The sequence below is a fragment of the Onychomys torridus genome, chromosome 23 (assembly GCF_903995425.1).
Source record: "Onychomys torridus chromosome 23, mOncTor1.1, whole genome shotgun sequence".
NCBI lineage: Eukaryota > Metazoa > Chordata > Mammalia > Rodentia > Cricetidae > Onychomys > Onychomys torridus.
In genome coordinates, this window is record NC_050465.1 from 11,196,906 (window position 1) to 11,209,063 (window position 12,158).

The following is a 12,158-nucleotide window of genomic DNA, read 5'->3' on the forward strand; positions in this document are numbered from 1 at the left end:
TCCGAGGACCTGGTGTAGATGCATGTAGGACCTGTGTTTTCTGTTTCTGTCTCTGAGATCTCATATGCACCTTGCTTAGTTGATTCAGAAGACCTTGCTCTCCTGGTGTCCTCCATCCTCTCTGGCTCTTCCAGTCTTTCTGCCTCCTTTTCCATGGGATCCCTTGAGCTCTGAGGGGAGGAATTTGATGGACACCTCTCATTTAGAGTATCTTTCTGCAAATGTCTGGCTGTGGATCTCTGCATCTGTTCCCATCTTCTGCCTGAGGAAGCCATTTTGATGATGACTGGATAAGGCACTGATCTATGAGTATAGCAGAATATCATTAGGAGTCATTTTATTGTCTTTTATCTGTCATTTTATTGATATATATTTTACCCATAGTGTTTGGTTTACCCTAGATCTCTTGGCTACCTAGTCTTTGGTTCTTGGTTACTCAAGCATTGTTGGTCTTGGGTCTTGAATTCCCTCTCGTGCAGTGGTTCTTAAATCAAATCCATCCCACAAGTTTGATGCCACCCTTACCCTGTCATATTTTTCAGGCAGGACAGATACTAAGTCAAAGGTTTTGAGTCTTGGTTGGTGCCCACATTTCTCTTTGAGTGGTCTGCAGAGTATGGGATCAGTTTTTGTTCTTTTCTTTTTTGTTTGTTTGTTTTGTTTTGCTAATGAGAACAATTGGTCTTAATAAAGTAATTTAGAAAATAAATGAAAACATTAAGGAAATGGTCTTTGAGAAAATAAAACACTAAGTAAAAATAAATTTACTTGTGGCTAGAATGATAGTTTAGAGCATAAAATATTTGCTAAAGAAGTATGAGAAATCTGTAATCTGGGAGCAAATGAATAGTTGGCTGTGCTTTTACTGGTATTCAATTCTCACTGATTTTTGCTATTGGAATTTCAGATATTGAATGTTTAACTATTATCTTATTTCTAAAATGTGAAAATAGCCTTGATGTCTACCAACTGATGAATGGAAAATCAAACTTTGTATTTGCAAAATTCAATATTATTGAAGTGATAATAGAAAATAAAATTATGAAGTCCAGAGTCAAAGGGATGGAATTTGTGAAAAATGATTCTGAGTCAGGTCACACAGACCCATAAAGAAGCATAGTCATTTCTCATTTGTTGATGTTAGCTTTGAATCTTCCGATATGTGTGTTTCATTTGGAATGCCAATAGATAATCAGGGAATTAGTAAGGAATCATGGAAGCAAAGAGTTTTTAAGGAATGGAAGATAGAATATGAATTAAACAAAGGGAAGAAGTGAAGAGGGGTGGTTGAACTGGGTTCAGGGAAGGAAGGCCAGTTTAGAAGAGGAATACAGGGAGAGGCAAATAACACTAAGGGTCATTTAAAAACTCCTGGGCTAATCTACGGCTGTAGAGTTTCCAAATAAATTTGTGTGAGGGCGGTGTTTGTTCCCTTCATTAAGGGTAACTATGACCCTATCAAATACTCTAAGCTAAGAGATAAAAACCTCAGTGCTCATGAAAGTCTCAGTCCTTGAATGGGTTGCCTCTTTTTGGGTTGTTGTCTATTGATGTAGGTCCCATGGACTCCAAGCATCATAGATTATAGATATTTGGTCAAGTTATCAGAACTTAACAGTAAGACCATAGTGCTAAAACAACTAATATTTGAGTCAAAGAACATGGAAAAACCAAGCTTGTACTGATGTGGATACTTCATGTCGACCCTCTACTTGCCTATCCATAAAACTTAATGTACTTTTATTCTCAACCATCAATTCCAATTTGGTTGTTGATATATTCTTGGAGGCTTTTCACTGGAGCATGCACAACTTATTAGGAATCAGACTTAATAGAGAAAACTCACTCTTTCTCACTCAGCAGCTACCAGTCACTAGTTGCTTGCCTAGAAGTGGGACTTTGAGGTGACATTGATTCTCAATACTGAACTTTGGTCTAGCTTGAATTTGAACAGATCTTACGTTTGTTGTCACAACTACTAAGAGTTAATATGAGCAACTGCCATGCTATGTTGGAAGAAACTGTTTTCTTGTAGTCATACACTGCTTCAGCCTTTAAGAATCCTTCTGCTTCCTCTACTGCCAGGATCCCTGGGCTTTCAGATAAAGGACTGTGACACAGATGTCCCATTTATGGGTGAACATTCTGTAGCCTCTTCCTCTCAGCACACTGATGAGTTATGGGTCTCTGTATTGATCACCATCTATTGCAGAAAGACATTTTTTTTTAACATTTCCAAAGGATTTCACTGCTGTTCATGAAGAAGCATCACTGAGGAAAGCATAGGACCAAGAGTCAAAAGAGAGAGTGGATCGAGGAGTTGGTGAGTTCAAGTCCTGGTTCTCTTACTTTTGAGTCATATGTCCTAGAAAACATCTCATAATCTTTTAAATACTCTGTGTTGAATTTGAATATTTGCAACACTGTTTATTCAAATTCAGTCAGTTAATATGTATAAACAAGTTGGAACACTATTTGGTCCAAAGAGTGGACAATTAAAATATTGTTAATATAAGATAGATGAAACGTGAATTAGCCTAATAAATCCTGAGGTACTGTAAATATGCATTCAGTTTAAACATAATCTTGTGTAAATTAGTTTAGTTTTTGCTTTAGCTTCCCTTTTTCTCAGTCTGTATCATATTATAATGCTTTATTTTCTCCTGTGTGTATACTAGAACTGAGTAAGCACATGCGTTAGTCCCTTTCAAAGCATGTCTAATAGCATACTAAATAGAATGATGATAGGAAATCTAATCACAATTTCAGACACCTAAATCTATTTCAAATTAAAGCACACAATATTTGGCTATAAAAATAGTATTTTCTTCAGCATGATGTGATCTGACCATACTTCAGGAACACATAGAATGTACATTATTTATGGACACTGGAAAACTAAATGTAAGTACACAAGCTTAAAGAACAAATAAAAGTGACATCTAAGCTTATCAACCACCACTCATGGTTCCTTGATTCCAGCAATGTTTTTAAATTGTAGAATGTTAAAAGAGAACTCATAAAACTGTGTTTAAAGTGTTTTCCATAAAGGAGGGGCTATGTCTGAAAACACAGATTCATAAGTTACTGAAAGGTGTGGGAAAGGGTTTGAGTTCAAATCACCCTCAGGAAGGCAAAAAGCAAATGACAGCAATTTGCAGATGAAATCACAAGTCAACAGGTAGCTCGAGGAACTGTGTGTAAAAAGTCAGCATCACGTTAGCCTTGGAGATTAAATGACTCGGCTATATGAATTAGTGGAAGTACAAACTAGAGACAGATTTTAATGAACCTATGTAGTGAAGTGTTCCAGACTCAAACCCACAGACAAAATATTCCACCCCAAATTGTTAAGGACTTCTTGATTTTCATGTTCGTATTGTAATTACTCATATATCTATGAATACATATAAAATAAATGTTTAAACCAAAATTGTCAGGCAGTGAGGTTTAAATGGAGAATAACCAAACAGTAGTAAACACTTCATAAAAACAATCAACTAATAATGGCAAATGAAGGGAAATAAAAGGCATATGTATCAAAGACTAGAGAAAATTTGGAAAAAAATGTAATTTAATTTATTTTACAATTGTACAAATGATAAATCAAGAATAGCTAATTATTATACGTAAGTGACAGGGAACAATGTTGAACATAATGAACCTACAGAAAAAGCTTCTTTTCCCATTCCATGGATGGTATAAGAAAGACTCAGTAGCAATTATCCTATGCAGCAGAGCTATCTGTAAACTCTTTTTTTTCTTCCTGCTATATACATTTAAAACACTTGTGCTTTTACATACACAAAGAAACAGTATTTTTTTAAAAGGTGCTACATAGAAGAGAAACACACGGCCTAGACCCACAATCAGCAAATTGCGATTTAAATACATTGCCAGCTTGAAGATATTTTTTCCCTTTACATTTGTTTGAAAAGATTGGAACATACTAGTCTCTGACTATTACTCTAGGAAAGAACATATAATCCAGCTAAAAAGTAGGTCTTTCTTAAAGCAGAGTAGTAAGTGAAGTCTCAAAAGAACTTCTGTTTTTAAAGTGGTCATAATCTCCAGGAAACTTCACAGAGCAGACCCTCAAGATACCAGTATAACACACATCTAGTTGTGCACATATTACAGACTCAGTGTGTACACACAGATATACATATATAACATGGTATATATGCATCACACATGTCTATTTGTACTATATAGATATATTTATAGCACATATATAATAAAATATCTATTTCTAGATGGGTTGTATTTGGAGTTTGTTTATCAAATACAATTACCTTTATCTGTTTTTATTAAAACCTTGGTATATTGGTAACATTTAATGGGGAAACTTCCAAGCTTGTAGAGATAACAGCTAACTATACACAACGTTTCCCATCCCCCTTCCACAACTATAGATAGTTCTTACAATAGTCACATGAAACAACTCTGTGAACCAAATATCACATAATATGTATTATGACTAACCAGCACAACTAGAAATAAATCACTTTGCTCACCCTTCTTGAGTATAGTAGCTGAGTAATTTGTTGGTATGTACACCACCCTTAGCACTTCTTAAATAAAGCATTTCTGTAAGCATATATGTAGAGATTTCCATTAACAATCAATATACAGCTCATATGATACACAACACATGAAGACATTCGAATGCCCAGCACCTTCTCCCAGTGAGAAAAACTTCCACAGAAGTTTCTTTATTCCTGTGGGCTGAATCATTAGATTTGCCATGAAAATTTGTTACTTATTCACATTTTCTTTCAGCAACTTATTATTAAGCATAGCTCATGCTGAGTAACAATGAGAATATTTCCATGGTCTATTCACGTCAATAGCACAGTAGCAACCATGGTACCACAATGACTGGGATTTATCACAGTCAGCTGCCTGGGCATTCCCAGGTACATGAGTAAATCATGAAAAAGGAAATAAAACAATAAAGCTGTGAGCATCTCATAGTAAGGAAAACACAGATACTTCAAGTATATACTTATAATTTGATTTAGTTATGATCCCTTATGCCATCGTGTGTGCTAAATTATAATTCCTTTCCTCACTCAAACTGTTAGCCTCCGTCGCTCTCTTCACCTTCTCCCTGTAAGAAGGCTGTGATGGATTGAAGAGCAAGGGCAAATGTAAAAGTAAACGTCCGAGAATGAAATGGTCTCACACCATATTTCTTCTTTGAGCACTAAATACCTTGACTTCATTCTTATGTATTGAAAGTTCCCTGAGATGAACAAACATAGTTTTCTCTCAAATCTGAAGCCCTTGTGATGCTGAACATTTTCCTAACTGGGCAAGCATTTAGAGAACACAAGGCAGGGAGTGAAGAACCAATTTGAAGACATTAAAAAGGCACTACCCAATGAGTCTAAGAGAAAAACTTCAAATGCGCGGAACAGAGGATGCCTGGGGTGTGCTTCCTGTGGCCTAAATGTGGTTTAAAAACAATTTTTTTTTCTTTTTGAAAATACAGTCAAAATGGTATGTTGCTGCTTTCAAATACACACTTTGAATAAGTGCCAAGATAGTATTTACTTGTGACTTCTGTATTTCTATGGAATTCATGTTAGGTGCTGTGGAGAACACTTACCTGCACAGAGTTCAAAATAAATGTTATGCATTACTCACTTTTAATTTGTGGAGTAAATTAGACTTTCAATTTAACATTCATATAACATGTAGCTAATGCTTTCAAATGTTCAAGTAGATGTGGATTTTAATGGCAAAAACATATTGAGATTATTCATGTTATTTCTGAAACTCCCATGTGCACTCTATTTTGTTTTCTGATAGATACACGGATTCTCAGAAAATGCTCTTTTTATCCTGAGATTCTGTTAACTTTGAAAAACAATGGCAACTCCTATTAAAAATATTGGTAACTGCAGTTCAGTGGTCATTCCTTTCCATAATATGAATACATATATTATATATAATATATACGTACACCTTCACTACACTCTTCGTTTATTTTCAGACTGCCTGTCCTAAGAAAAACAAAACAGTCACAGTTTCCATGCTATTTCTGCTTCCTTCAGACTGCTTTCCCCAAGAAATGAGAAGTCGTATTAACTTGCTATGGGCCGAAGCAGAAGTGAGACTTCAGAGCTTCTGCTTTCAAAAGAAATAGAAAACCAGCCCACTAGTCAGTTCAGTCACATATCTAATCATTCTAAGTCACTCTATGAATAACTTCATGTTTGTTTCAAAATGGAGTAATAATGCAACTGGACTTAACTGCAAAAAAAATTCTTGTTAGTTGAATTCTCTTCAAATGCACCATGTTGATATATCATTGTCAAACTGCTTTGAATTAATCATCTGTTTGGAAAAACAAGTCTCAATTAATTGTGTTGTTTTTTTAGAGAGAAATTTTTAAAATGATATTAAGTGGTGCATGTTGATCTTTGCATCTGAATAACCAGGATAATATTATAGAACTAGGAGTCACATGTCAGCTACATCAACCCAATATTTATTCTACAGGGCAACATGTTTTCACAAAATTATTATGATATGTCATAGGTATAAATTAAAACAATGTTTGAGTTTGAAATTTTTTAAATATTTAGATCCAAGTATCATAGTAACTGCATATTGATGTGTTCATGTTAATAATGTATTTTTTAATGAAAGAGAAATGGGTTACCGTGTAGAAACATGATATAATCTTTGGTACCAAGAGCAATTTCACCAGTTTTTAAAATATCACTCCTTTACAACAGTTTACTATTACGGAGTGGTATAGTTTGGCTGGTACCTGCTACACCATTGATACATATTCCAGAGATTTAGAGTTGTGCAGAATAAAACAAATAAACAAAAGCTTGGTGTGACTGTTGTTTAAAAATTAGAATTTTAGAAAGGACTCTTTGATGTTTATTTTTCTCATTCATACGTATTTCCCATTTCTGGTACCTCAAACGATTTTCTAAGCACCCCCATGCCCAAACCAAAAAATGAAACACAAGCAACACATAAACATGATCATTCTCAGTGTTGTGACTGAAGGCATTTCCTCAAGTTGCTACCTCTCATGGATTTCACAGTTGGAACACTTCTCTTCTTCAGCTCTGCGGATAAGGATGTTTGAATTTCCCAAGACCCGAGCTGTGCTCCTGGGTTCCTCTTCCAGTGTGCTTGGCCTTCCAGTGGCGGCCCCACAGTGATGAACATATTTGCTTTGCTAATTAACAATGAGTGCGCTGCTGGATCTTGTAAACACTGCTGATAATACATTCAAACTGTGTTCTTCGAGGAAGTGGCACTTACTAGGACCCTTGAAGTCAGAATGTTTTATAGTTAGAGCACTTAGCAGGTGTTTCATCAGCTGGTGGTGGATTCACACGGACTCCCATTCAGCTAGTCAGTCAGTTGGTGGAGGCTGAAACCCAGCCTCGTTTTGGATCCTGTTTCTAAAACTCCAGAAGCATCTTTAGAAGTTTGTATCTGGTTTTTATCCTTCAAGATGTGCTTTATTGCTTCATGCACTTTCCCGTGGTCAGTTTTAGAGCTCCTCGATTGTGCAGGACATTCAGTGTTTTAAATTCTAATGGCATTCTGTGAGGACTTGCGTTGGAAAAGTATCTATATTTTAAGTCATCATAGTAATGGTATTTGACAGCTTTTCCATTCAAATCCTTGGGGAAGGGCCAGAACCCGTACAGGTGGATTTCATCACAGAATCTGGTAGCGAGTGTATACATGAGGAGGCCTGTGCTGGGTCTTTTGATAGGAACCTTGTTGGTCAGCCAGTAACTAGGAAAAACAAAAAAGAAAAGTAAAACAGAAGAAAATTGATAGTCATATATAGCTGATCCTGTAGAAATTACATCATGTAACAAACATAATGCACAATTACAAATAAACTTTTCAGGGATTACTGATAATAGTGTTTATGTACTTAGAAATATGTGTGCTTCCAAGTTTCCTTTGATGTTTATTATCTTACAGATTCTTGAGTCCATAAAAACATCCAGAGGACTAAAAGCATAGGTTAATTATGTTCTAAAATATCTAATTCCAGATTAATTAGGGGCAAACATTTATGAAATATTCAGAGTAGAACCTTCCCAGAAAGGTATAAATATCAATGAACATGCACAGCAATAATGACCCCGATTTGATTGTCAGCAGTCACAAAAGGCCTGGAACGGTGTGCAGAGACAGGTCAATCTGGAATTTCATGGTCACCTTGCCTATCCTAATTGGTGACCACATGACCCTGGAGTCCAAAGAGACTTATCTCAAGAAAAGAAGGAAGGGAAGGTTGGAGAGGAATAAACACTGATAGACAGACAGACAGATACACACACACATACAGAGAGAGAGACAGAGAGACAGACAGACAGACAGACAGAGACGAGACAAAGGAAAATTCTTGATTAGCAGTACCCTAAACTGGCCTCCAGCCTCAAGCACACACACAGCAGCCTCAAAGACACAAAAAGAATAAAGTGAATGCTTAATTTGAATTATGTCAACTGATTTTTTTCAACTCCCCTCATGAAACCTTATTTTAATGACAGAAATTTCATTACCTCAGCAAACACAAGAGCTATAACAAAACAAATAAATCTAATTTTATAATAAATTAAGAGTTTACTCTTTATATAGTTTACATTTTAAAAAATTTGTATTGATAAAATAAATGTTCCCTGACATCTTCATATCCCTCCGGTTTATTCTTACTCCACCTGTTTATCTCCCCCACCCTCAAACGCCGCCACCCCCACCACCACCCACCCCCACCCCCGCCACCTCTGTCATCTAGTAACCCTCCAAAGGGTCCTTTTCCCACATCCCTGTCTTTTTATTTCGTTTTGTAACCCCTTGGTTTTTAACAAGGACCATCCGTGAGACCCTAAGTTCCTTTGTAATAGATAAAATGTGTTTCTATGTTGAAGAATGTTTCATAGTATTAACTTGTTATAACAATAAAATGCTCCAGAATGTTCAGATCCATTGCTGTTGTCAGCTTGGCCGGCCTGAAGAGCTGGCAAATCCACATTCACCATCGCCTTGAGAAGGCCGGGAGTTTCCAGCGCTTCTGGCCACACTGATTTCCTTAAAGAAAATGGTGTCATGTAGAAACATCTGAAAGGGGAACAGTGTGAATTTCCTGTTCCTTTAAACTGGTGTTGTTTAAAAACAGTATACTTAATATATGTTTTTAAAAAATTATTGTTTTCACTGTCATTTCAAACTTCGAGATATATTCCTGCTTTGCAACTATGAAGAGGTGATCTTAGACACTGCCCATTGCCTAATCTAAAGTAATTAAATGCTTTTTTTTTTTTTTGCTCCAATGGCTTATAAACATAATTTTCTTCAAAGATGACCCAAAACACATGCAATAGGGAAAAACGTATTCAACCTTCTTAGTCTCTAGACTTTCCTACATTTTCCTATTTATTTCAAGTGTGATTGGTGTGACGGTCAATCATCAGTTCCAACTAAACACATTTCAAATCCCTGAGGACACTGCTCCAGTCCTTTCTGGTCTGGTTGTGAGCATTTCTGGAAGGGGTTTCCTAAATATGGAGGACCCACACCTCTGTTGGTTGGTACTCTGCCATGGGCTAGCAATCTGTAGAGAATCAACAGGGAAAGGAAGGAAGCAGCAAAGCACACACTTTCCCCTTTCTCTGCTACCTAGTACCTCACACCGTGAACTGATTTGCCAGGCCCTCCCTACCATGATGGACCTCTGACTCTGTAAACCAAATGAATCTCCCCTGCTTTAAGTTATTAGGCATTTTTGTCATGATGACTGAAAAGCTGATATAATTAATCTCACACTTTCTGGTATTTCTTTGGTAGTGGTATTTAACTCAAAGCCTTACATGTGGCAGGAGATTATTCTAGCACAACACCCAGCCCATAGACATATATTTTTTCTAACTTTCCTTGTTTGATAAATGCCAACTCTAAATACTGAGACATGTAAAAATGTGTTGCATGGTTTATATCATTGCAATTGAGCATTCCTGTTTTCAAAATATATGATTTATAAGCACTTTTTAAAAGCAGACTATCTGGAGACTCTTTTGATCAAAAGGTAGATAACCAAGTAGAACTCCTAGCCTATGTGTTGTTAAATTCACCCCAGAAACAGAGTGACTCTCCGTTTAAACTCTAATGTGACACTTTTGAGAGGCCTGTTATGAGTCTCCGTGTTTTCTAGTAGAGCTGATGTTTGTAAAATGATATGATTATCACAGGAAAGTCTGTATGGTCTGAGTATAGTCACAGTGGTCAGGTGATAAAATCAGGATTTTAGAAGGATACATGTGTAATCTTTTTGACAACTGTCAAAAGCCAAGTTTAGCAAAGCCAATACAAAGTCCTTCTGAACAATGACTATTCCCATCAATGGTACTGACTGAAAATGTTTGGCAGTAATAAAAGTTATACTGAATTATTTCTAAAGTGAGACTCATGTTACCAGCAAGAAATAGTGTAGTACTGTACTACTTTTTTTGAGAATTCATGTCCTTCTTATCAATAAATATATTCTATTTTTAATGATGAATGTCTAGAAATTCTTGTAACTATAATTAGACATAAACACATGGCAACACAACACTTAAAACACATGATTATTATGTACAATGCCAACAAGAAATGCTGACAGAAAATTATTTACCTAATGGTTCTAAACAGGGTCAGAGGTGTAAGAACATCCAAGAATTTTTTGGTCAAGAGTTTCTTAATGGGATACTACAGAAAAATCATTGACATTGTAACAGAGTCCTAAAAATGTGTTCTATTTGGAAATAGAGTATTGGAAACTTGTAATCCAAATAAATAGATTGATGTAGTTAACAGTATAGACTAAATAATTCAACATTAGCAATGTTTACAGAGAAGCAACTTCATTAGTGAGATTTGGCTTATATCACTTTAGATTAAAAAAAAAAAAAACCCTTAAGTACTCACTTGTCCAGTCATGTTTATATAAACAATGCAAAAAGAAAGCTTTTTATTTATTTTTTAAAAATCACTGATAAAGTAGAAGGTAATAAATGACATTAAAATGTAAAAGAAGTTTACAGAGAATTTAAACCAAATCAAGCTGTTTTGCCTTCCTTGAAAGCTTCTTCCCAAAGCCTGACTTGTGTAGGTATTCTAAATGAAACACACAGATCTAAAGATTCAAAGCTGGAATCCACAAATCAGAGAAAACGTATTTATCTTTCTGAGTCCAGATTATGTTATAGAATGACTGTTTATGGATCCATCCAATCATTTGTGATTTTTATAACTTTATTTTTCTTAACAAGTAAATGGTATTTTACTGTCTAAATGTACCACGTTTTCATTGCCCATTCAACACTGATGAAAGTGTAGTTATGTTTCCATTTCCTGTTAATTATAAATAGAACAGCAATGAACATGGAGGAGCAGGTATTTATAAAGCAGGATAAATAGTCCTTTGGCTATATGCCCAAAAGTGGTGTAGCAGGATCATGTGGTAGTTCTATTTCTAGGTTCTTGAGCAACCTTCCTCCTGGTGTCTATAGTTGCTATGACAGTTTTCACTAGCATTGAACGACTGTTCCTCTTTCTCCACGTCCACGGCAACTTCTGTCCTCATTTGGGGTTTTGCTTCATAGCTTTTTTATCTCTGTCACTGGAGCAAGATGAATTTTTTCAAAGTGTTTTTAGTTTTTACTTTTGTGAAGACTCGAGATCTTGAACCTTTCACATTTTTTTCTTAGCAATTTGTATTTCATCTTTTAAAATTGTCTGTTTAGTTCCATGCCCTATTTGATTCTTTTCTTGATGTTTAGTTCTTTGTAGTCCAGATGCTAACCTTCTGTCAGATGCATAGATGGCAATTCTATAGGCTGCTCTTCACTCAAATGACGGGGTCCAGAGAGAACTAACGGTGTAAGAAGGGTCAAAGTGTACGTGGACTGGGAGGACAGGGTAGAGAAGGACATGTGGGATGGATGATCTAACACCAAAGGCTTATTTTAGTGATACGAAAATCTAATGTTACAAAAGTTTCCTATAATACATACAGAAAAACGGAGGGTGTGGGGGGGGGAGAAATCAGCCTCTGATGTTGCTAGACACAACAGGTTAAGAAGTAAAAAGCCGGGGTTGGGGATTTAGCTCAGTGGTAG

The 12,158-nt window shown here is 35.9% G+C and overlaps 1 protein-coding gene across 1 annotated transcript in view; it reads right to left on the reverse strand.

The window, feature by feature from the left end:
- Positions 1 to 731: 731 nt before the first annotated feature.
- The window catches only part of St8sia4 (ST8 alpha-N-acetyl-neuraminide alpha-2,8-sialyltransferase 4), a 113,200-nt gene continuing 101,773 nt past the window's right edge, over positions 732 to 12,158 (reverse strand). The window contains 1 exon segment of the mRNA XM_036173512.1: positions 732 to 7,782. Within this exon segment, the coding sequence (XP_036029405.1) occupies positions 7,500 to 7,782 (283 nt within the window). The 3' untranslated portion in view covers positions 732 to 7,499.